Source organism: Ranitomeya variabilis, chromosome 5 (assembly GCF_051348905.1).
Source record: "Ranitomeya variabilis isolate aRanVar5 chromosome 5, aRanVar5.hap1, whole genome shotgun sequence".
Lineage (NCBI taxonomy): Eukaryota > Metazoa > Chordata > Amphibia > Anura > Dendrobatidae > Ranitomeya > Ranitomeya variabilis.
In genome coordinates, this window is record NC_135236.1 from 90,406,183 (window position 1) to 90,432,381 (window position 26,199).

General features: G+C 47.6%; 1 protein-coding gene across 1 annotated transcript in view; it reads left to right on the top strand.

Moving 5' to 3' along the window:
- The window catches only part of SNRNP200 (small nuclear ribonucleoprotein U5 subunit 200), a 65,002-nt gene extending 39,356 nt beyond the window's left edge, over window positions 1-25,646 (top strand). Inside the window, exons 30-45 of the mRNA XM_077262911.1 lie at window positions 1,404-1,564; window positions 12,347-12,574; window positions 12,734-12,925; window positions 13,706-13,884; window positions 13,973-14,124; window positions 15,308-15,416; window positions 15,499-15,607; window positions 22,666-22,855; window positions 22,951-23,115; window positions 23,206-23,327; window positions 23,424-23,567; window positions 23,649-23,825; window positions 23,914-24,074; window positions 24,464-24,545; window positions 24,704-24,796; window positions 25,271-25,646. Of these exons, the coding sequence (XP_077119026.1) occupies window positions 1,404-1,564; window positions 12,347-12,574; window positions 12,734-12,925; window positions 13,706-13,884; window positions 13,973-14,124; window positions 15,308-15,416; window positions 15,499-15,607; window positions 22,666-22,855; window positions 22,951-23,115; window positions 23,206-23,327; window positions 23,424-23,567; window positions 23,649-23,825; window positions 23,914-24,074; window positions 24,464-24,545; window positions 24,704-24,796; window positions 25,271-25,414 (2,408 nt within the window). The 3' untranslated portion in view covers window positions 25,415-25,646. The remainder of the gene's footprint in view (window positions 1-1,403; window positions 1,565-12,346; window positions 12,575-12,733; window positions 12,926-13,705; window positions 13,885-13,972; window positions 14,125-15,307; window positions 15,417-15,498; window positions 15,608-22,665; window positions 22,856-22,950; window positions 23,116-23,205; window positions 23,328-23,423; window positions 23,568-23,648; window positions 23,826-23,913; window positions 24,075-24,463; window positions 24,546-24,703; window positions 24,797-25,270) is intronic.
- Window positions 25,647-26,199: the final 553 nt, after the last annotated feature.

The window sequence follows — 26,199 nt, forward strand, 5'->3', positions numbered from 1 at the left end:
CCTAGTCGGTGCTCAGCGGCATTCTGGCGCCGCCCACAGTGACAGACAGACTCAGTCTGACATAATCCCGACCCCAGGTTTGACTTGGCCCCGCCCGCCGCTTGCCTTGTTGTGAGACAGACAGATGAGGAGTCCGGGTCCCTTCCCTTCTGCACCTGCGCCCTGCCGCTGCCCACTGAGAGGCGCTGACCGCCGCTGGCATTTCCGCATCAGGGAAGCACCAGCAGCGGGTGACGTCACTCACTGAGCGAGCGTGTGACAGGCTGCTGCAGCTGCGCTGCTTCGTTCGACTTCGTTGCGCCGCAGCGCCGGTGTTCTGTGCGGCCGGCGGGTGTTCGGGGTGTTGTACTCGGACGGTGACGTCGGGTGGTGGTAAGTGCTCCAGACGGTGACCGCGGCCGCGGGGACCCCGGTAATGGAGCTGAAGTCACTCTGAAGAGTGAAGACGACCAAATCTTCATTCTTCAGAATCATTCATCATGAAATGAGCCTGCCTGCCTGGCTGGCGCCTGCATGCATAGAGGGGGATGGAGCAGCGACCAGCCCAGCGGGGCAACGCAAAAATGGATATGTGTCACCACTTGACTTGTGAGTGAGTCTGAGGACTCAGGACTGTGAAGCAAAGCCTTAGCCAGGGCCCCAGGGGGCAGCAGGAAGCCCTGGATGAAAGACTGAACATATCATGATATGGGGTGGATGCGGATGGGGGCAGCAGCACAAATCAGGACATTATGGGGGGCACAATTTAATTATCAGGACAGTATGGGGGCACAAGTGACAAATCAGGACAGTATGGGGGCAGGGCACAAATGAGATCTGGACATTATGGGGGCACAAATCTGGACATTATGGTGGCACAAATGAGATCTAGACATTATGGGGGCACAAATGAAATCTGGACGGTATGGGGGCACAAATCTGGATGATTAAGTTAAATAAAGTATTGTGGCAAAGACAGGGATGCACCTTGGCGTGTTTATACAGTTTCAATAGAGTTAAGGTTCAAATATGGGGGGCGCGCCAAACTGACCCTTTGCCCCGGGTGCAGGACAGGCTAGATACGCCTCTGCTCTCTACTGATGCATATGTACTTATAAGAATAATAAGGTTTGGCATATTTAGCTCTCCTGCCTGCTTGTTCTGAGGACATTAGTTTTTCTATTAATGATGTATGTAAAATATTTTAAATGTCTCCATTTCTGACTGGGGCATTTAATTGTTTTATTAAATTCATGTTTATTGTAAATATTTTATCATACTTATTAGTTATAATTTCAGAATATTGGAAATTTTCACCACCCCGGCCTGAGGTTGCGATATTTTAATGGTGGAGGTGAATTGTTCCTCTGATTGAAATGAGTAGACGCTTATTTTACATGTCTTCCCTCCCTACTCTTTCTTAGTATTCAACACTGTGTATAACAGCGATGACAACGTTTTTGTGGGAGCACCAACAGGCAGTGGGAAAACTATCTGTGCAGAATTTGCCATTCTCCGCATGCTGCTGCAGCACGCTGAGGGTCGCTGTGTGTACATCACTCCAATGGAGGCTCTGGCTGAGCAGGTAACCTCTCATTTCATTGAATATTCTTCATCTGCTATCCCGCGTGTCTGCCTTGTGAAGGCTGCATGTTACACATGAACATTTGAAATCTAACAGGGAGGGTTCACTTACAGGTGTTGTCTTGGATTTTAATATTGATAGCCTATTCTTAGGATAGGTCATCAATGTCTAATCGGTGGGGATTTGATGCACGGCACCTTCGTACATCTGCGGAGGTGTGGTACCCCCACCGATCAGACATTGATGACCGTTCCTAAGGATATGCCATCAATGTTAGTCCTGAACAACACTTTTTAGGTGCTCAATATGCAACCCAAAATCCACCAAAGCTTAGGTATGGACCTTGTAGAACTTGGCGAACGTGTGAATGGAAGACCAGGTCATCTCTTTGCAAAGATATAGGGCAGATGGCCAATGGCCCAGGAGGCACACACCATTCGGCTTTACTGAGCCTTAATCCCAGGGGTAGGCGCACTGTTCTTAATCTGGTATGTTTCCAAGATTGCCACCCAAAAAGGAGAGTCAGAGAGACTTGAGTGGTTCAAAGGGGTAACTCCTGAGAGCCTTCCAATCAGGCTGAGGGCCCAGGGATCTACTGGCGGTCGCTAGGGAGGAGCTGCATAAGACACTCCCTGGAGAAAGGTTCTGAGCTGAGAACGCAAAGCTACCGTAAATACTCGAGTATAAGCCGAGATTTTCAGCCCATTTTTTTTGGGCTGAAAGTCCCCCTCTCGGCTTATACTCGAGTCATACCCGGGGGTCGGCAGGGGAGGGGGGGCGGGGGCTATCTAATTATACTCACCTACTGCTGGCGCGGTCCCTGCGCGTCCCTGCTTCTTCCAGCGCTGCATATTCTTCCTGTACTGAGCGGTCACATGGTCCCGCTCATTACAGCAATCAATATGCGGCTCCACCTCCCATAGAGGTGGAGCCGCATATTCATTTTGGTAATGAGCGGTAACTGTGACCGCTCAATACAGAAAGAAGATGCAGCGCTGGAAGAAGCAGGGACTGCACAGCGCCAGCAGTAGGTGAGTATACAGCGCTGCGCGATATTTACCGCTCCTCGTTCCGGGGCGGCTCCGTCATCAGCGTCCTCTGGCTGTGACGCTCAGGTCAGAGGGCGCGGTGACGTAGTCAGTGCGCGCCTTCTGCTGAACGTCAGTGCTGAAGACGGAGCCGCACGAGGAGCAGGTAAATATTGAAAGTGCCGGGGGTCCTGAGCGAAGAGAGGTGAGTATGTGATATTTTTTTTTCTCGCAGCGAAAGCATATGGGGCAGTGACTGTACGGATCATCTGTATGGGGCCATGACGATTGTGCAGCACTATAAGGGGCAGTGTCTGTACGGAGCATCTTATGGGGCCATAACGTTTGTGCAGCACTATAAGGGGCAGTGACTGTACGGAGCATCTTATTGGGCCATAACGCTTGTGCAGCACTATAAGGGGCAGTGACTGTACAGAGCATCTGTATGGGGCCATAACGATTGTGCAGCACTATAAGGGGCAGTGTCTGTACGGAGCATCTTATGGGGCCATAACGCTTGTGCAGCACTATATAGGGCAAATATCTCTATGGAGCATCTTATGGGGCCCTTATTACCCTTTATGCAGGATTATATGGGGCATATTTTAATATGGAGCATCTAATGGGGCCCATCAAACTTTATGGAGCATTATATGGGGCTCCTGATTCAATACGGATTCAAAAACACTTAACCTACTGATGTCTCAATTAATTTTACTTTTATTGGTATCTATTTTTACTTTTGACATTTACCGGTAGCTGTTGCATTTTCCACCCTAGGCTTATACTCGAGTCATTAAGTTTTCCCAGTTTTTTGTGGCAAAATTAGGGGGGTCGGCTTATACTCGGGTCGGCTTATACTCGAGTATATACGGTAAATTATTTTGGAAAATAATAGATAACACTGACATTTGTCCCTTTAGCCAGCTGAGATCTAGGCATGCACCGAGTCCTGCTTGAAGGCCAGAATAGAAGAAATAGAGAAAACCATAAGCGCAGTATGATTAGTCTCATACCAATGGAAGAAAGCTTTCCAAGTCCGATAGTAGACTCAAGATGATGCTGACTTCCGAGTCCGGATCATCGTCTGAATCACTCGCTCTGAGAATCTGGACACTCTTAAAACCGCGGTATTAACAGTCATGCTGTCCAATCGAGCGACCAAGATTTCCAGTGGAAGATGGGACCCTGAGAAAGCAGATCTGGTCTGTCCGGGAGCCTCAAAGGGGCATCTACAAGCAAATTGACCGCTCCATACCAGGCCCTCCTGAACCAATCCAGTGCGATTAGGATCATGGCACCCTTTCCGCCTTGATCTTCTTCAACAGCCTGGATAGCAGGGGAAGAGAAAGAAACGGATAAGGAAATGCAAACTGTGACCAGGGTATCGCCAGAGTGTTGATGCCCACCGTGAGAGGATGGCAGGACCTGTAGACTAACTGCAGACCTTTTCTGTTCATTCTGGAGGCGATGAGATCCAGATTTCCCCACCATAGACAAATCTGATGGAAGATGTCTTTTTTTTTTAAATCATGTATTTTTTATTAAAGCATATGACACGCCATTAACACAGTCCGATACAATTTCCAGACAAATACCGTACATTAGATACATGACCTGATAATATATCTAAATTTTACTAAACAACACCCTTACCACCTAACCAACCCCCCTCTCCCTCCCCCCAATCTCTTGCCCATTATTGATGGAAGATGTCTTGATGTAGAGACCATTCTCCCGCCGAGAGATCCTTGCAACTGAAAAATTTGCAGCCCAATTTTCTACGCTGGGAATGTGCACTGCCGAAATTACTAGAAACTTGTTCTCTGCACAGAGAATGATCTTGAAAACTTCAGTCATGGCCAGAGGACTCAATAGTTTCACCCTGTTGGTTGACATATGCCTTATCCGTGGCGTTGTCTGTCTGAACTCAAACTGGTAGGCCCCTGAGAAGATCCTGCCAGTAGAGGAGGGACCGAAGAATGGCTCTGATCTCGAGAATGTTAATGTTGGTAATGAGGTCTCTTCCAGCAACCAACGGCTCTGGACTGTGAGGTTGCGGAAGACTGTTCCCCAGCCGAGGAAACTGGTATCTGCTGCAACTACTTGCCAGTAGATAGAGTGGAAGGAATGACCCTGGCGGATGAGGGGGAGAGGACAGCCACCAGTTAAGGGACGATCTGATTCAAGGCTAGATCCGGCCTGGACAATCCAGGGAGAGAAGGGACATGTTCCATTGGGGCTGGATGGTATGATGAAGTGGCCTGGTGCGAAACTGAACAAAGTGTATCGCCTCCCCAGATGCCACCATCCTGCCCAGAACTGCCATGGCTGAGCAAAGGGATGGAGACAGAGGGGCCTGCAGAGAGCGAACCCCTTATTGAACGGCCACTCTATTTTTTTATTTTTTTTTATGGGGGGGTACCAACGTCTGAAGGGTGTTAAAAAGCATGCCCAGGAAAATCCGACGCTGGGCCGGAACTAGACAACATGTTGATACTCAGAATGTCCCAGGTGTGGTGAGGAAGGCGCTGATCTGCTACATATGATGTGGTCGTGTGCTCGCCTTCAACCCTTTAGGGTGAAGGTGCTTAACTTGATCCAGGAGGTGACAGGAGTAGTTGTGGTGCGTAACCCGCTGACTTGCCTTTTGGGCTGTATGGATGATATTGCTACGGATGAATGTGGAAGGCTGACTATCGCAAGATTGTTGTATGCTGTGAGAAAGCTGGTTGGATGAAAAACCACCAGGGAACAAGGAATTTATCAACAAGATACATTTTATTGTCCTTATGGAAAGAAATATATACAGTAAGAGAGGTCAGAATACAAAATTTGAAAATGTGTGGGATGGATGGATTACCCAGGTGTGGCGTCTGCTGAGTTACTGCAAAGTAGAATGGGTGTTGTGTAGTTGATTCTGGGGGGACTCCTACATGTACAGGCGTGTTTTTGTAAAGCTTGTTATCTTTTCTCGAGAGGTGATGCTGTCAGATGGTTGTATTGGATAATGGGCAAGAGATTGGGGGAAGGGAGAGGGGGGTTGGTTAGGTGGTAAGGGTGTTTAGTAAAATGAAAATATATTATCAGGTCATGTATCTAATGTACGGTATTTGTCTGGAAATTGTATCGGACTGTGTTAATGGCGTGTCATATGCTTTAATAAAAAATACATGATTTAAAAAAAAAAAAAAAAAAAAGACAACATGTTGATAATCCAACCGAGCCAAGACGGGGTGTTGGGAGTGATGGACAGACTTTCCTGGGCTAAGGGAAGGATGGAGCCTTTACGAGGTTATCATCCAGGTAAGGTATGACCACTAGACCTTTTGGTCCGCAAGATGGCCATCGCCGCTGCCATTATCTTTGTAGATACCCTGGGAGTGTTTGCCAGACTGAAAGGCAGAGCGATGAATTGAAAGTAGTACTGCGAAACATAGGAATCTCTGGTTGACCCGGAAGAATCGGGACATGGAGATGGGCGTCTTTTGATATCCACAGAACACAGGAGCTCCTGTAATTTCATAGAAGCTATTACTGAACAAAGGGATTCATTCCGTCCTGAAATGGCGTAGACATATCCTCTTGTTCAGTAACTTGAGATCCAGGATGGCTTGCACCGACCCGGCCTTCTTTGGAACTGCAAAGCGGTTTAAATAGAAACCTGTAAAATGTTCCTGAGGAATGACAGGAATGATGACGCCTGGTTGGAGGAGAGAGGCAATGGCTGGGAAACAAACCCTGGAACCAAAGAGGGGTTGTCTCCTGACAGTACCACCTCTCTTACTCAGGCGTCCTTGACAGAGGTGAGCCAAGCAACCTTTAAGAACAAGATGTAAACCTCCACCTTGTGAAACTCCCTGGGCTGCAGGTAAGAGTCATGTGGAGGAGAATGTGCTCCTGGAAGATCTGCCTTGCACATTCTGGAGACGTTAGGAAGGTATCTGTTTGAAGGATAGCCTCCTGGCAGTAATAATCTTCCACAGACGATAAGCGCCGAAAAGGACGAAAGGGCTGAAATTTTCATTTAAGTGGAGGGTGCCGAGGTTTGGCCTGAGAACTTTTCCCTCCGTTAGTCTCCATTATGATTTGGTCCAGCTTGGTTCCAAGCAGGTGTGATCCCTGGAAGGACAGATTGGTCAGAGACTTTAATGAAGACAAGTCTATTGGGATAAGGGGGGCACCCTCTGCGGAAGCGTTCGAGGACTCCTGGGTAGCCAAAACTGAGGGATTACTGTAATCCTGACAGAGGTAAGCAGACTCGCCTGAAGGGACTCTGCACTTACCAGAGGAGCAAGCAAAGTGCTTGACAAGAGTAGTAGAGGCCACACTCTGCCTTAGATTTAGACACAATTCCAATTGACTAATTCCAGAGGTTGGGGTAAAGAACAGAAGTTTTTGCTGAAGAGTCAGCAGAGCAGCACTTACAGGAGAGGTGAGTTCCTGCAATCTGATCCCAGGAGAGCGCGGTGATGAAGCTCAGGAGGGCTGTCTGGAGAGGCTCCTGTGATACCGGTGCATAGATGCTGGAAAATGGCGGCCGCAGAGAGGAAGAAGTGGGCCTTAGGTGAGAAAAGGGCGTGTAGTCCTCGTGCCACTGGAAAAAAAATAAAGGGGGCGTGTCTGCACTGGGCGCGAGAAAAGTCCACGAGATAAAGGAGGGAGGGGCGTGACCAAGTGCCGCAGCCGCACAGAAGCCGGGGCCTAAACAGACTTAAGCCTCACGGGATTGCGAGACGTCAGTACTTCCTAACGCCATTTGGCTCTGGTAGGTGAGTGGGCAGTAGTAGGGGTCCAGGACCATTCTTGGGAACACCTGAACACATCTTGTGTGTAAGGGGCTAGGGTCCTGTCGGATAGACAGATGAGGATACGGGGTGTTAGTCCACGCTGTACTCTGTCTCTATGTGGGATAACAGGGTGACTTCACAATGTTTCCCTCCAAAGGTAGAAGAGAGGAACCTTCTGAAAAAGAAAAGGGAAATCATTACTGAAAAATAGCGAAAACAGAGGCAGATGGGGATCTAGTGAAAGACCTGTGCCCACCTCCTACTGACACGAAGCTAAACTGGTTGGTTCTCTGCCAGTCAGTGGATATACAGGTCCTTCTCAAAAAATTAGCATATAGTGTTAAATTTCATTATTTACCATAATGTAATGATTACAATTAAACTTTCATATATTATAGATTCATTATCCACCAACTGAAATTTGTCAGGTCTTTTCTTGTTTTAATACTGATGATTTTGGCCTACAACTCCTGATAACCCAAAAAACCTGTCTCAATAAATTAGCATATCAAGAAAAGGTTCTCTAAACGACCTATTACCCTAATCTTCTGAATCAACTAATTAACTCTAAACACATGCAAAAGATACCTGAGGCTTTTAAAAACTCCCTGCCTGGTTCATTACTCAAAACCCCCATCATGGGTAAGACTAGCGACCTGACAGATGTCAAGAAGGCCATCATTGACACCCTCAAGCAAGAGGGTAAGACCCAGAAAGAAATTTCTCAACAAATAGGCTGTTCCCAGAGTGCTGTATCAAGGCACCTCAATGGTAAGTCTGTTGGAAGGAAACAATGTGGCAGAAAACGCTGTACAACGAGAAGAGGTGACCGGACCCTGAGGAAGATTGTGGAAAAGGACCGATTCCAGACCTTGGGGAACCTGAGGAAGCAGTGGACTGAGTCCACTGTGTGCAGGAAATGGGCTACAGGTGCCGCATTCCCCAGGTAAAGCCACTTTTGAACCATAAACAGCGGCAGAAGCGCCTGACCTGGGCTACAGAGAAGCAGCACTGGACTGTTGCTAAGTGGTCCCAAGTACTTTTTTCTGATGAAAGCAAATTTTGCATGTCATTCGGAAATCAAGGTGCCAGAGTCTGGAGGAAGACTGGGGAGAAGGAAATGCCAAAATGCCTGAAGTCCAGTGTCAAGTACCCACAGTCAGTGATGGTGTGGGGTGCCATGTCAGCTGCTGGTGTTGGTCCACTGTGTTTCATCAAGGGCAGGGTCAATGCAGCTAGCTATCAGGAGATTTTGGAGCACTTCATGCTTCCATCGGCTGAAATGCTTTATGGAGATGAAGATTTCATTTTTCAGCACGACCTGGCACCTGCTCACAGTGCCAAAACCACTGGTAAATGGTTTACTGACCATGGTATTACTGTGCTCAATTGGCCTGCCAACTCTCCTGACCTGAACCCCATAGAGAATCTGTGGGATATTGTGAAGAGAAAGTTGAGAGACGCAAGACCCAACACTCTGGATGAGCTTAAGGCCGCTATTGAAGCATCCTGGGCCTCCATAACATCTCAGCAGTGTCACAGGCTGATTGCCTCCATGCCACGCCGCATTGAAGCAGTCATTTCTGCCAAAGGATTCCCGACCAAGTATTGAGTGCATAACTGAACATTATTATTTGATGGTTTTTTTGTTTGTTATTAAACACTTTTATTTGATTGGACGGGTGAAATATGCTAATTTATTGAGACAGGTTTTTTGGGTTATCAGGAGTTGTAGGCCAAAATCATCAGTATTAAAACAATAAAAGACCTGACAAATTTCAGTTGGTGGATAATGAATCTATAATATATGAAAGTTTAATTGTAATCATTACATTATGGTAAATAATGAAATTTAACACTATATGCTAATTTTTTGAGAAGGACCTGTATAGTGCTGGGAGGGAGCCTTTTCTTGTGTGTGTGCCTAGTGTCAGCCTCCTAGTGGCAGCAGCAATACACCCATGGTTTCCTGTGTCTCCCAATGAAGCGATAGGTTTTTTTTTGTTGTTGTTGCAAACTTCGATTTTTTTTTATTATTATTTTTTTTTTTATTATTATTTTTTAACCACTAAAATAAACCTGGACATATTGGGTATTGCTGTAATCTTACTTATGAGCAAAATAATATCATGAGGTCACCATAAAAACAATTCCCAAAAAACAATGTCAGAATTATGTGTTTTCACAATTTGTACTCACTCCCCCCCCCCCCCCCCCCCCTTTCTAGTACATTATGTGGTAGAATGAATGGTGTCATTCAAAAGTTCAACTTGTCCCACAAAAAACAGAGTCATCATATGTCTATGTGGACAGAAAAATAAGAGTTATGGCTCTGGGAAGCTGGGGAGGAAAAAGCAAATCCGCAAGAACATAAATTGGGCCATCATCAAAAGGGGGATTAAAAGGGTTTTCGGAAAAGTCCTGTCCCCAGGTGCAGTTTGTTGTCTAAAAACACACAGAACTTATGTCTTCCTCCCCCGGTCCAGCATTGAGTCTCCGCCGCTGCCTCCTGTGTCTTTTCTTGGCGGCTGCGCTCTTATGACAGCACTGCAGCCATTCCGTGAGATAATAACAGACGGCGGTGGAGACACTGGACCCAGGGAGGGTGAATAAAGCGAGTTTGATTTAATAGAACAGATTGCCCCTGGGAACAGAACTTTTCTGTAAACCCTTTAACCCGTTGTTGTACCTTTTTATAGGGTGATTTATCTCCTTTAAAGGTTATTTCTGATTCCTGGGGGACAAACCTCTGGGGCCACGAGCAGTCCTGAGAACAAATGGATCACAGTGATGTTTAATGGTTGTGTCCCCCATAATGGGGGGCAGAAATGCCAGCTGCTGTCGGGTGGCGGCAGTAAGCCCTCTCCTGTCAGTGTCCCTGGGGGTCTGTTCACACTGGCCTGCCATTTAGGACTTCTGTATAAATACTATTTGGAGGTCTACAAACACTTAATATCTCCCGATTCCCCTGTATTCCTGCTCTGCAGCATTGATAAGTTTGATCATGTTCTGACTTTTGTTTTTGTTTTTTTCCACTTTTAGTAATTGCCTGCACGTTCTTTCAGAAACTTTTCAGTCTTCCCACTTCCCCGGGTGTTTGCCTCCCCCTGATGAGGCTTCCATTTCCCTTTTAATTCTCTCTTCCCTATTTGCTATTATCTGACGTTCCTAAGAAAACTGAAAACTTTGTTTCTTTCAGTAATTAGACTTTTTGTATGTGTTTGGTTCTCGGGTGATATCTGCACACATTTAATGCCCTTCCGCCCACACTCGCTCTCAGAAGGCTGCATTATCCCATTACATCTCTTTTGTGCATTCATTAGCTGTAGCTGTCAGCGGTTGGATATGATTCAGTTATGGAAATCTATGCTAATAACCCATCTCTTCACTTCCACGAATGCTTTCAGCTCCTGCATATGTCTGTGTATTTTAGACTGCTGAATATGTACACAGTCCGCCTCTGTACTGCGATGAGGCGTAGGACATAGGCCTGGGTCATCATCTGGGTCAGCCTAAAACTTTGGCCGTCCTTTCTAATTCCACATGCCAACTTATCAATAAAGCTTTAAAGGAGACCTGTCCCCAGTTTTTTCATGTCTAAACGAAGACTATCCCCTTAATCAGCACCTGTGCTGCATTCATTAAAGGGGTATATAGCCCCCTGACTCCCCTTGTATACCCTCCAATAACCGGTGTCCTTTGTGCGGCGTCTGTCCCTTTTCCTGGCTACTGATCGCTGTCCTACTGCTCTGATTGACGTGGATGATGCCTCCTGTGTCATCCACGTAACCTGGCGAAATCTTGCGCCTGCGCAGAGACAATGCCGGCTAACGCCTACGCTCTTTGCTCTGCCCTACTGCGAGCAGAGCCTAAAAAGTGGGCATGCCTAAAACATAAGTGTGCACATGTATTAGGCTCTTCTCGCAGTAGGGCAGAGTGACGTACGCAGGCGCCACCCGGCAGTGTGGATGACGCAGGAGGAGTCATCCACGTCAATCAGAGCAGGACGGCGGTCATCGGCAGCCAGGAGAAGGAATAGACACTGTAGCAAGGACACCTACCAGACCGGACTGTCAGGATTTACATAGAACACAGGAGGGTTTCAAAAGGATTTTGGGGTGTACAGGGGGGATATATACCCCATTATGGAATGCAGCACAGGCGCTGAATTAAGCTGACAGTTTTAGTTGACGTGTGAAAGAACTGGTGACAGATTCCTTATAACGGAGTGCTGTGGTTTTTTGCCCTGTTGGTGAATTTGGTGACCTCTGTTAGGACATAACACATTTTGGGTATGTCTTGAATCACATTTTTGAGATTTTATTTAATTTTATCCTGGGAACCTGATGGAAAGCTTTTTGGGATGGGGACGGGGCAGATCAGGAAACACACCCCTATATATAACAAGGGAATATGGAAAGGGGATGACAAGGTGAGATTGCTCATTTATAAGGTTATTCCTATATCTGCAAGTCAGAGATGGGTATACCTGGCACTTTCGCCTGTCCCCAGATCAGGGGTTCCCAATCCTGCTGGTGAAGTAGACGCTTCACCCATGCATCCAGGCAGAGAATCGGTTAACTTGATGCATGTGTAAACTTTCACCATCCACATGGCTGTTTCCGTCTCCCCCATAGCAATGAATGGGGAGGATGAAGCACATGTGCAGCCAGCTCTCCATACATTCTCCACCTGTATATACCGTAGCTTCATTCTGGAGGTAGATGATTGTCTCAGAAGTGGGACCTGCATCTACCAGACATTTATGGGATATCATTTGAATATGCCATAAAAATCTAAGTAGAGGAAATTTCAATGAAATACGACAAACGACCGTATACTCAATTCCAGGCATTTTATGCATGCAATATTGCTCTTCTAGCTCCCCTTATGAAATATTTTCCTATATGGAGACTATGCATGCAGCTTTATGACCTGTTTTCATCTGCTGATTTTCGGCGTAGGTGTTCATGGATTGGTTTGAGAAGTTCCAAGACAGATTATATAAGAAGGTCGTCTTACTGACTGGTGAGACCAGCACCGATCTGAAGTTACTTGGGAAAGGAAACATTATCATCAGCACTCCAGAGAAGTGGGACATCTTATCTAGACGTTGGAAGCAGCGGAAAAATGTGCAAAACGTCAGTCTCTTCGTGGTAGACGAGACTCATCTGATCGGTGGATCCAACGGGGTGAGATGATCTTTGTTAATCTGATGATTCTCATTCCACTGTACCCTTTCCAATGCCAAGATGACATTTCTATCAATCAGTGTAACTTTGATCATATAGGAAGCTTGCATTTTGGCTTTAATTGGTGAATGTAAGACTTTGCCTCTTTCTTGCTCACAGCCTGTGTTAGAGGTGATCTGCTCCCGTATGCGCTACATCTCCTCCCAGATCGAGCGGCCGATCCGCATAGTGGCACTCAGCTCCTCTCTATCCAATGCCAAGGACGTGGCACACTGGCTCGGCTGCAGCACTACATCCACTTTTAATTTCCATCCTAACGTGCGGCCGGTACCCCTGGAGCTTCACATACAGGTAAGATTTGTGTATGTAGAATTGCCAATATTTGTTTCCATTCCTGGGAATATTTCAGGTGTCCGTCATTAGAAAAGGGACACCAGGGGTATGTGCACAAGATGTCTTTACCGGCAGATTCTGCTGTGGACAAAGCCTGAACAACCTATGAGAAAGCACTCAAAACAATGAGTAAAGGATTTCTGTGTAAAAAAAAAAAAATGACTTGCTCTGCATATGTTCAGGCTGTGGAACGTCTTTTAAAGGGAACTTGTCACCGGAAAAAATGCGAATAACCTGCAGATATGGGGTTAATCTGTAAGTTAATAGCACTATTATGGTGCACGGTGCCTGCACGTAGCCGTATGCTGCGGGGAGAAATGGTCTTTATCTCCCCCCCCCCCCCCCCCCCTGCAGCATTCCGGTTTCAGCCACGGGGTCGGCGCTGGTTCAGTCACTGCTCTGGGAATACAGATCTCCAAACATAGAAAAAACAATCCCAACAATTGAAGTTGTTTGTTGCTGGTCAGATGTTGGTGCTGGTCAGAGTATAATATAACAGTGGTAACCGCTTGCCAGATGTATTACATGGAGATGTGCAAAATCTATGGCCTCCTCATTGTAGAGTGAACTGTTAGTAATGGATGTCTGCGCTATTACCATATGAGATGAGCTCAAAAATCAAAATTTTACAGGACATACTGGTATATAACAATAAGCTGAATCAGAATGTGTATTCCTTTTTTTATTTTTTTACTTTTAATGCATCTGTCCACTAATGACCCCACATCTACCTCCTAGGGTTTTAACATCAGTCACACACAAACCAGACTCCTGTCCATGGCAAAGCCAGTGTACCACGCCATCGTGAAGCACTCTCCTAAAAAGCCCATTATTGTCTTTGTGCCATCTCGGAAGCAGACGCGACTCACGGCCATTGACATACTTACCACGTGTGCCTCTGATGTCCAGCGGCAAAGGTAGGGTTAACACAAGCAGTCTTTGCTGAGAAACCACTGCCTATACCATACACATCACTGATGGGGGCTCTTGTGTTTTTTTTTTAAGGTTCCTTCACTGCACAGAGAAGGATCTGGCCCCCTACCTGGAGAAACTGGGTGACAGCACGCTGAAGGAGACCTTGCTGAACGGTGTGGGGTACCTGCACGAGGGGCTGTCCTCTTTAGAGAGGCGCATTGTAGAACAACTCTTTAATTCCGGTAATCTATCCTGTAATCTGCGTTTTCTCTTCGCAATCAGTATTTTCCTAATAATCCTTTTTTCTTTTCTTTCTTTTGTCATTGCACTTTTTTTTTCTTCCCTTTGTGTAGAAGCAAATAAAGGTTAATCATGGTATAAGTTTTACAGCTTTCTAACATACCTTTGGTATTTTGATTCCTCCACATCTTCAATATCTCTGCTTGCTGTCATTTAACAGGAACCTTCATAGTTAACTTTCAGTGGATAATAATATGAAGGTTCCTGTTAAATGACAGCAAGCAGAGATATTGAAGATGTGGAGGAATCAGTACTATAAAAGCATTAAGTAATAGCTTTTATTTTGCAGAATCTGCAATATCTCCAAGGAGGTTGTTTCAATTTATTTCATAGATAAAACTGCAAATTGCTGGTAAAAAAACAAGCACCTTCCCATTTTCAGTTATTAAAAATACTCTTCTTTTTCAAGAATGGAGGGATTTTTTAATTCTATTTACTAGACCGCCAGGAGATCAACCTGTGCATGCACCGCCTCCAGCAACACTTTACTATAGGCCGCTGAGAGATCAATGTGCCGACACGGCGCTATTTTACTGAAGCCCGCATCGGCGTGAAATTTATAACCGTAATAAGCTACTGACACCAGAGGCAGCAGACGGGGCCCGGGCAGAGCCGAAGAACCTACCCACAGGCCCACCCCGATGCACAAGCAGCTTATTGCACGCAAACTTTCAAAGGATAAAGAACAACCAGGCTGCCGATTTTTATGGTGAAGGTACCTCGTTAACCAGTAGGACAGCTACTTCATGTCCTTTAGTTTAACATGCCTGATCCTGATGACAGGTTCCTTTTAACATACTCTTGCCGGACTGCTGTATCTGGCCATTTTCAGTGCCCCCCTGCTTTCCTCTGATATTGCCTGATACAGCATAGTAGAGTGCACAGCTTGGATCAGCAGCGCAGCCATGCTACTGGTGTGACCTGTCAATCATCGGCTTTCCCTGACGAGCACGAATCCTGGAGGCCTGGAAGCCATGTGCTCCTGAAGATTAAACGTGAGACTGCCCCTTTAAGAACAATCTAGTAATGTTGTAGCTTTCACCTCCTTATTTCTTTCTTCCTGTACCTATGTGCAGTTGGTGTTTTCTGCATCTCTTCGATAACAATCCTTCTTGTCTACACCAGGGGCGGTGCAGGTGATCGTATCTTCTCGCAGCCTTTGCTGGGGTCTGAACATTTCTGCTCACCTGGTTATCATCATGGACACCCAATATTACAATGGAAAGATTCATGCGTACGTATGACTCGTTGTGTAAATGTGATGATGATGTCTTTCATTATCTTTTGCCTTCTAATATAATATTTTTTATTATCAGATACGTGGATTATCCTATTTACGATGTTCTACAAATGGTGGGATACGCGAACCGGCCTTTACAAGATGATGAAGGACGATGCGTCATTATGTGTCAAGGATCAAAGAAGGTGAGAAGCTACTTGTTTGACTGTCGCGTACTTTTTATTTACTGAAAAAAGGTAATTACTCTGTCGCCTCATTGGGGGACACAGGACCATGGGTGTTATGCTGCTGTCCACTAGGAGGCGACACTATGCATAATCTGAAAAAGATTAACTGTGGCTCCTCCTGTGCAGTATACACCCCTGGACGGCATCAGCCTTCTCCAGTTTTTGCTTAGTGTCGCAAAGGAGGCACACCTAAAGATTTTTACTCCGTTTTTACTCCGTTTCCCATTTTCCGATGGGATTACAGATGAAGAAAAGAGGGTCTCCTGTGAGACTCCCGGCATGGCTCCTTCCTCGGCCCCCTATTATGGGGTGCCCAGTTGAAGTTGAGATGGCTATTCCCCATGCTGCTCCTTCCCCAACCTCTCGGGTGTTGGTTCGAAGTCGAGACCCCCCTCCTTCCCCAATTCCTTTTGGTTTCTGGGTTGAGGTCGAGGCGAGGATAAAGGCCCCTGAAGGTGTGACAAAAGCACCCTCCCTATCCCCCTCTGGGGGTATTAGGTTGAGACACCTCAGGTAGGGCCTGTACAGGCAGCATCCTACAGCTCCCAGCAATGGACCAGCATACTGCGCCTGCATCCAGGGACCCCAGCCCAGCTGCGGGCTCCTGTTGGGGCCGGGGGGAGTGCAGGCAGGCATGGCACATACAGACACAGGGCTCCCTGCGTCCCTGTCTCTGCGGCAGCACCAGCTCTATACTGCCTCAGGGGGACCCCAGCCGGGCTCCCCCTTCCGCTTATAGCCCCACCGCCATCCTGCCTTCAAATCCGGAGGGGTCCGGTTCAGATCCGACCCCCTCCCGGACTTTCGCACCGGCCTGTAGCCCTTCTGGGCCTCAGGCATCTCATTTAGGCCCCGGCTTCGGCCTAGCTGAAGCAGCAGCCTCCTCTCCGGCCCGCCCCCCGGATGACAAATATGACACTCTACAGTGTCATACAAGGGGCAGATCGAGACAGAAAGGGCGGGTTTTTTATAGCCTTGCCGCCTTTTTCCAGCTCTCCGCCCCCTTCTCCTCCTCTCTCCTCTGTCTCTGCAGCCACTTTCGGCTGCAGATTAACCCTGCATCTCCCGGTCTGCAGGACCAGGACTAGGCAGCCAGTCTCCGGGGGGCACAGGACTGTGGATTTTCGGCGCTGGACCTAGGGGTACACTGGTGGGGTAAGATCACAGCTGGGTTATCTTTACTCAGCTGTGAATCCATATTACCTATAAGGCTCCCCTGTAGGTTCTCTACCCCTGTAAGGTCCATCTGCTGGCAGCACTTCTGCACTCTGTGCACTATGCCGGGCTCAAGGTCTAAGAGAACCAGGCAGAACTGCTATTATGCATTCTGCACAGCCTGCGGGACCGCTCTCCCCAGTAGCAGCACGTACCCGCATTGTCAGAACTGTATACAAACTACTGTGTCACACAAGAAGCCCCTGCCAATGCCTCGGTGTCTAATGCCACACCGGAATGGGCTACTCACATGCCCCGGCTATGAACGTTACCCAGCAAAGGGAGAGCTTGACTCAGGAACAAGATGCCCCTGGCACATCCACGTCTAGGTCACGACGCAAGCGGATCCATACATCAAGTCCATCTGCGTCATCCCATAGCACACGGTCATCCCCCTCTAGGGAGAGACACCGTTGCTCCAGGTCATCTAGACCGTCCCATTCCAGGGACAGACAATGCAGATCTCCGCAATCCCCAACCAGAGAAGGTCTCCTCCCCAGCTCACCTAGCAGGGGACGCCTCAGTGATACACAGGATTCGGAAGTCATCTGCGTCTCTGACTCAGACAGAGAAACGGAGGGGTCCCTGATCCCAATCCCTCCTAGCAATACAGCGCTGAGGACATAATATCGTCCATCCATCGGGTGCTGGTCATTTCTGATCCGCCATCAGAGGCCCCGGAACATCAGACTTCCTTTGAAGGACCTCTGAAGCCGCCTAAGGTTTTCTCTAACCACCAGAGTTTAAGGCGATCCTTAAAAAACAGCTCTCACAGCCTGAGAAAAAATTCGCTAATCGCAAATATCTGGAGGTGAGGTGCCCCTTCCCACAGAAGGACACCAAGGAATGGACAGATCCACCTGAAGTGGATCCCCCAGTCTCTAGGCTGGCAGCACAGACCCTCCTTACACCGCCAGATAGCTCAACCCTCAGGGACGCAGCAGACTGGCAGGTAGAACGCATGGCTCGTTCAATTTTCAAGGCAGCAAGGGCATCCATGGCTCCTGCGTTCGCTTCAGCTTGGGCTGCCAAGGCCATCCTGGCCTGGGCAAAGAATCTACAAGCCTTCCAAGCATCCGCTCCTCAACTGTCGGACCAAGCGGTTCAATTGCAGTTGTAGCAGATTACATGCTCCATGCAGCTCTGGTTTCAGCAAGGGGAGTCGCGGGGATAGCATCAAACCCCATCAGGCGTATCCTCTGGCTGCGGGAATGGAAAGCGGACGCAGCCTCAAAGAAGTCCCTCACGCACCTCCCCTACCTCAGTGGGAGACTTTTCGGTGAACAGTTGGATACTATGATATCCAACGCCACAGGGGGTAAGAGTACTTCTCTTCCCCAACTGAAACCTAAACGCACTTACCAGAAGCGTAACCAAACTCGATTCCGATCCTTTCGGAATTCCTCCGGCTGGTCCGTCTCACGTCCAGTACAAAATCGTAACCGTTCCCCACGCAGGGACAACTCACGATCGACGCAAAGGTCGGACAAGACCTGGCAGTCAAAAGCAGGCCAGTCTAAGCCCAGAGGAGGAAAATCTCAGACTTTCTCTTCCTCATGACTCACGGACTCCGGAAGACACCACACCGGTAGGCGGCCGACTTTTGCTCTTTCATCAAGTATGGCTGCCTATTACAGAAGACAGGTGGGTCATGGAACTAGTGTCTTCCGGATACAAAATAGACTTCACCTCCAACCCACCGGACAGGTTCTTCCTCTCTGTCCCCCCAAAACCGCCAGCCAAGGCTCGAGCCTACCACCAAGCGGTCTCCTCGCTTTATTAATCAGGAGTCATAGTACCGGTACCCACGACCGACCGCTTCCGAGGGTTCTACTCCAATCTGTTCGTAGTTCCCAAGAAAGGAGGCAGCGTACGGCCCATACTAGACCTAAAACAGCTCAACAAATATGTACGGGTCCGTCACTTCCGCATGGAGTCCCTTCGGTCCATCACTGCGTCCATGGAGAAGGGAGAATATCTCGCCTCCATAGACATACAAGACGCATACCTGCATATACCCATTGCACCTGCCCATCAGAGGTTTCTCAGGTTCGCAATAGGCCAGGACCACTACCAATTCGTGGCTCTCCCCTTTGGACTCGCCACGGCTCCCAGAGTGTCACCAAGGTCATGGCAACAACCATGGACGTCCTGCATTCCAGAGGCATAGTAGTCGTTCCATACCTGGACGATCTACTCATCAAGGCTCCCACCTTCAAGGTTTGCGAGCTCAGCGTCTCAATCACAACCGATACTCTCAGTCGTATGGGCTGGTTAATCAACCTACAAAGTCATCACCAACTCCGAGTCAGTCCCTGACCTTCCTGGGAATGTTATTCAACACTTCCAGGGGTCTAGTGCTCCTTCCCAAGGACAAGGCACTGGCCCTCCGACTAGCAGATGAAGAAAAGAGGGTCTCTTGTGAGACTCCCGGCATGGCTCCTTCCTCGGCCCCCTATTATGGGGTGCCCAGTTGAAGTTGAGATGGCTATTCCCCATGCTGCTCCTTCCCCAGTCCCTCGGGTGCTGGTTCGAAGTCGAGACTCCCTTCCCCAATTCCTTTTGGTTTCTGGGTTGAGGTCGAGGCGAGGATAAAGGCCCCTGAAGGTGACAATAGCACCTTCCCTTTCCCTCTCTGGGGGTATAGGTTGAGACACCTCAGGTAGGGCCTGTACAGGCAGCATCCTACACCTCCAAGCAATAGGCCAGCACACTGCGCCTGCATCCAGGGACCCCGGCTCAGCTGTGGGCTCCTGTTGGGCAAGTGGTCCTCAGCGGAAGCGTCCATGCCCATCAACATCCTGAAAATTCGTGCCATCCTTCTGGCATTGAGGGCTTTCCATCACTTACTGGCAGCCTCTTACATCAGGATACAGTCGGACAATACCACGACTGTGGCATATGTGACTCATCAAGGGGGGACCCGCAGTACCCAAGCGACGCGGGAAGTGTCATATGTCCTCCGCTGGGCGGAGGACACAGGGTCGGTCCTTCGGCGGTCCACGTTCGGGTGTGGACAACTGGGAAGCAGACTTCCTCAGCCGACAAGGAATAGACTCGGGAGAGTGGTCTCTCCATCCCGAAATTTTTCATCAGATCTGTCTCCGCTGGGGGACCCCGGATGTGGACCTAATGGCATCCCATTTCAATGCCAAGGTCTCCAACTTCATTGCCTGAACTCACGATCCGCGGTCGCTCGGAGCAGTCGCTCTGGTTCAGGACTGGACTCAGTTCCAGCTTCTGTATATTTTTTCCACCTCTCCCCCTGATATCCAGAGGGTGAGGAAGATCAAACAAGAGGGAGTTTCAACTATCCTCATTGCACCGGACTGGCCCAGACGCACATGGTACGCCGACATCGTACAACTCACAGCAGACGCCCCCTGGCGTCTCCCCGACCGCCACGATCTTCTATCACAAGAGCCGTTCTACCACCAGAACTCAAGGGCTCTCAACTTGATGGCGTGGCCCTTGAGACCTGGGTTCTAACCCAGGCAGGGTTCTCGACAGAGGTCGTTGCAACCATGATCAGAGCACGGAAATCAGCCTCTGCCAAGATGTATTACCGTACCTGGAAAGTTTTCTTTACCTGGTGCGAATCTCGTGGCTAGGTTCCACTCCCTTATTCCCTACCCAAAGCTCTTGGTTTTCTCCAAGCGGGTCTGGAAGCCAGTCTGTCATTGGGCTCGCCTAAAGCCAGGTGTCAGCCCTCAGTGCTTTTTCCAAAAGCGCATTGCTACCAAGCCGCAAGTAAGGCCTTTTCCTTCAGGGGGTTCCCCGATTGGTTCCCCCCTACAGACGACCACTAGAAACGTGGGACCTCATCCTGGTCCTGACAGCATTGCAGGAACCACCCTTCGAACCCCTTAAGGAGGTCCCGCTCCGCCTTCTTTCCCAGAAGGTGTTTTTTTTCCTGGTGGCACTCACCTCGCTACGCAAGGTGTCTGAACCGACAGCACTCTCATGCATACGGCCTTTCCTGGCTTGTCACCAGGCCAAGGTAGTTCTTCGTACGGTCCCATCCTTCCTTCCGAAGGTTGTGTCAGACTTCCACCTCCATGAGGAAATTTCACTACCATCCCTTTGTCCGGTTCCGGTTCATAGAGTGGAGAAGGCTCTGCATACGCTTGACCTTGTCAGGCCTTTGCGTATATACGTGTCTAGGACTGCGTCCTTCCGGAGGTCTGATTCTCCTTTCCTCCTTCTGGAAGGCGGCCACAAGGGTAGGCCAGCTTCCAAAAGCTACTCTTGCCAGGTGGATCAAATCCACCATACAAGAGGCGTACCGCCTTAAGAATCCTCCTCTTCCAGCCGGTATTACGGCACACTCTACACGGGCGGTAGAGGCCTCCTGGGCCATTCGGCACCAGGCTTCGGCACAACAAGTGTGTAAGGCGGCCACTTGGACCAGCTTACACACATTTACTAAACACTACAGGGTTCATACCCAGTCCTCAGCGAGCCTGGGTAGATGTGTCCTGCAGGCGGCGGTGCCCTAAGTGTACGGGCCTGTCTGCACAATATTCGTCCATTGCTTCCCACCCAGGGACTGCTTTAGGACGTCCCATGGTCCTGTGTCCCCCAATGAGGCGACAGAGTAAAGGAGATTTTTGTGTACTCACCGTAAAATCTCTTTCTCTTAGCCTCTAATTGGGGGACACAGCTCCCACCCTGTTGCCCTTTCCGGGCTGTTGTAACTGTTGAGTTCTCATATTGTTTCTTGAGCTCGTACATAGTTGCCTTCTTACAGGCATAATTATGTTATTCATGTTACGTTCCTCCTACTGCTTTGGCACAAAACTGGAGAAGGCTGATGCCGTCCAGGGGTGTATACTGCACAGGAGGAGCCACAGTTAATCTTTTTCAGATTATGCATAGTGTCGCCTCCTAGTGGACAGCAGCATAACACCCATGGTCCTGTGTCCCCCAATTAGAGGCTAAGAGAAAGAGATTTTACGGTGAGTACACAAAAATCTCCTTTTTTGCTTCTTTCTATAACATACTTTGCACCTACCTGCTGTCAGTGAATGTGAGTGTAGGCTGAGGCTGGAAGCCTTAGAGAACGGATCATCCATGTTAAACAAAAGGTATGGTCATAATGGCGCAGTCATACCGATTTAATAGTTACATTGAGTGTAGAAACCTGCAGCCTGGTTTTTCTTAAAATCATCATTCGAAGTTTGGAATTCCTAAACTCTTTGTTCGTCATTGAGCAGAGATGTAAGTCTACGCGTGCGCCACCACCCACTGGTGCCATTTTCCTGAAGGCCGCACCCAAAGCATCTAAGACTGCACCATCGCGAAATGTAAATGAAGAGGGAGATTCAAACACTAGAGGCGGTGGAGGGGCCGTGGCCGAGCTGTAGACCGTACCCACAGTCCCACCCGGATGCACAAATAGTGCAGGGATCCAAAATGTCTAATGATTTTCTAATAATCAGGCAGCAGGTTTCTACACTGAATGTATATATTAGATCGGTATAACAGCGCCATTATGCCCATACCTTTAGTTTAACATGGATGGACAATCCTGATGAGAGGTTCTCTTTAACTTGCTGTGTCCGTCTGATGAGTGATGAGCTCTCATACATTGAAACAAGCCTAAAAACTGTGTGTGCAGGACTATGGGTGTAAACTAAAGGTTTATATTCACTGATAGAGGACATCTTCCCCCTGGTGAAGAACTGAAAAGTCACAGAACTTTAATTTCCACATTTCTTAGCAAACCGAACGCGCAAGATAATATTAATCAGTCCGCGTACTGTAGTTGTCACCTCTTTTTGCTTTTTAACAACTTGTAGGACTTTTTCAAGAAATTCCTCTACGAGCCTCTGCCAGTTGAATCTCACCTGGATCACTGCCTACATGACCATTTCAATGCCGAAATTGTCACCAAGACCGTAGAAAACAAACAAGACGCGGTGGACTACCTGACCTGGACCTTCCTGTACCGGCGAATGACGCAGAATCCAAATTACTACAACTTACAGGGTTAGGATGGGCGATGTGTCATTGATTTGTTTGGCTCTGTCCTCTTGTGAGCTTCCATGTAGAAGTAACTTCATTCACTTGTTGACTGATTTCAGGTGTGTCTCACAGACATCTGTCGGACCATCTGTCCGAACTGGTTGAACAGACGCTCAGCGACCTGGAGCAGTCCAAGTGTATCAGCATTGAAGATGAAATGGATGTTGCTCCTCTTAATCTGGGCATGATCGCTGCCTATTACTACATCAACTACACCACCATAGGTGAAAATAACCTCCTCACTACTTCTGTATCTCCATGAATCCTTTATCACTACATACCCATCTTATTCTTTTTCTGATTTTCGGTCTTAGAACTCTTTAGCATGTCCTTGAATGCCAAGACTAAGGTGAGGGGATTAATTGAAATCATCTCCAATGCAGCCGAGTACGAGAGCATACCTATCCGCCATCGTGAAGATAACTTGCTGCGCCAGGTGAGGGTTGGGCAGGGTAAATGGCATATGCAAGTAATAAAAAATGACACTGAATTGGTTATTACAATACTTTTCTCTTCCCTTCGCTTTCTTTAGCTGGCACAGAAAGTTCCTCACAAGCTGACAACTCCCAGGTTCAATGACCCACATGTGAAGACCAACCTGCTCCTTCAGGCTCACCTCTCCCGAATGCAGCTAAGCGCAGAACTGCAGTCAGACACTGAGGAAATCCTTAGTAAGGTGAGAAATGACGCACAATTAATGCCTGTTAAGTCATCGCAGAATTACACCATTTAATGTTGTAACCTGTCTCTTCCCCAGGCGATCCGGCTCATCCAGGCATGTGTAGATGTGCTCTCCAGTAACGGTTGGCTTAGCCCAGCTCTCGCTGCTATGGAACTGGCACAAATGGTCACCCAGGCCATGTGGTCGAAGGACAGCTATCTGAAACAGCTGCCGCACTTCACATCTGAGCATATCAAGAGATGTACCGATAAGGTAAAGTGTTCGAGTACAGCGGTCTGTCTTACCCCAGTGTGTGGCATTCTGGGCATGCCGCTCACCACCTGTTTCTCTTCCCATTCAGGGAGTGGAGAGTGTCTTTGATATCATGGAGATGGAGGACGAGGATCGTACAGAGCTGCTGCAACTCTCTGATGGCCAGATGGCCGATGTAGCCAGGTTCTGTAACCGCTATCCCAATATTGAACTCTCTTATGAGGTGGCAGAGAAGGAATCTATTAGGAGGTGAGGACGGGTAATGCAACTATATGTTGGGGCACCATGAAGGACTAACCTGAATTGCGTAGTGTTGCAGGTCACATGGAGTGGATATCGGTTTGTTTTAATTGCATAAAATTGTTTTCTGATTGGATATATGTTGGTAATGATCCAATTCTATGACGCTATTGTCCTTGATTGTACAGTATAATATTGGCTTTTCTATACTGCTGCCCATAGTCATGAGGTTCCCGATCACAGGAAACAGGGATCAAACAGATTGAATGTCACCGCATTTCTGATCTCCGATCATCCTTCCCCGATTAAATAGACAGTTTTCCTTGTGTCCTAAGGTTTTAGTTGACTTTATTAAATCTCTACACTTCTGGTGTCATGAAGATGTGATTTTGTTTCAGTGGCGGAGCTGTCGTGGTTCTTGTGCAGCTGGAACGAGAGGAGGAAGTTACAGGACCGGTCATTGCTCCACTCTTCCCTCAGGTATGTCCTCCTGGCAGAAAGTATCCTGAACATATCAAGAGCCTTTTGCAAAATCCAATCTGAGTGTACTACATGAATTAAATTCTTTATTCCTTCTTCATTTTGCTTCATTTAGTTTATAATCTAGTTTGTGTTTATTTTGATGTATATTTTAACAGAAACGTGAGGAGGGCTGGTGGGTCGTGATTGGAGATGCCAAATCAAACAGCCTGATATCCATCAAGAGACTGACACTTCAGCAGAAGGCCAAGGTAAGTCCTGAATACAGAGTACCCATCCTTTAGAAAAGGAAACTGAATATCTACCCCTAACCTATTACTATCACAGCATATCGCTTGTGAGTTTGCACCACATGAGTTGTAATTTATTGCGTGCAACACATATCCTTGGAGCTGCAGCCTAAGAGCGTAGTCAGACTGCCATATAAATCGGACTGAGATCAGAACGCAATGCTCAGACTGGCCGGCGAGTCTCCCCACCCAAGCGTGAAAGCTGCATAAAGATATATGAAGCTTTTAGTCACGGGTCGGGAGAGCCGCCGGCCAGTCCAAGCACTGTGTTCAGATTTCGGTTTGACTGTACCCCAAGCCTTGGAAATATGAGGCAGATGTCGGTCTATTGTAAGGATTTATACTTTTTTGAGACTACCGTAATTCTCAAGTTAATTGATATTGAAAGGAAAGCTTGAAGCACTTATTTCACTGCTTTTTTTTAATTTTAAATAGGTGAAGTTGGATTTTGTGGCCCCAGCCACAGGAACACACAATTACACTCTTTACTTCATGAGCGACGCTTACATGGGCTGTGATCAGGAATACAAGTTCAGCGTAGACGTTAAAGAGGCCGAAAGTGACAGCGACTCCGATTAAGACATTTCAAAGGGAGTTATGTTAGTCTGTGTCTTATCTTTACCATCTCCGCAATTGAGCTGTAGCAACTGTTCACAATTTGTTATAGACAATGTTATTGTAAATAAAAGCTTTTAAATGTGATTCTCCGGAGCAGCATGACAAGTGAATATGTAACGACAGAAGAATCTATACAAGTCATGTTCTTGTTCTGTTTATTTACTAGTTTAACAAATAAATGTTCGTTTTGTAAGTTGTTCTGTGAAGTGTTTTTCTGTAGTGTAATTGTCAGTTCAGGAGAACTTGCAGCACAATGTCTGTCTGCCTCCAGCTCTTTACACATCCAGAGAATCTTAAGAACAACAACTGCCATCTCTTATCCGGGGCTGTGGAGTCTGTATAAATTGGACCGACTCCGAAAATATATAATAAATTGGGTACAGTAGTACAATGTAGGATGTGTTGTAAATGTTCTTAATAATTTGGGCAACTTATGAAATGTCCTATAAATGTCTGTCCTGATCTACGGACCTAGACTTTTAGCGGAGATGAATCTGTGCTGAACTTTGTGTACATGCTCAGTAGGAGGCAGTGCTGGAGTCGGGGAAATTGAGGAGTTTAGAGTCGGAGATTTGGCTTACCGACTCCACAGCCCTGCCTATCTCCGTAATGTGAAAATCTGTGTTCATTGAAGAGAGATTTTACCAGGGAGTTGAGCATGAATGATCAGTCCAGTAAGAGAAAATAATTTAAATGATAGGACTAGAATTAGGGACAGTAAATAGTATCGGCATCTTTACAGTTAT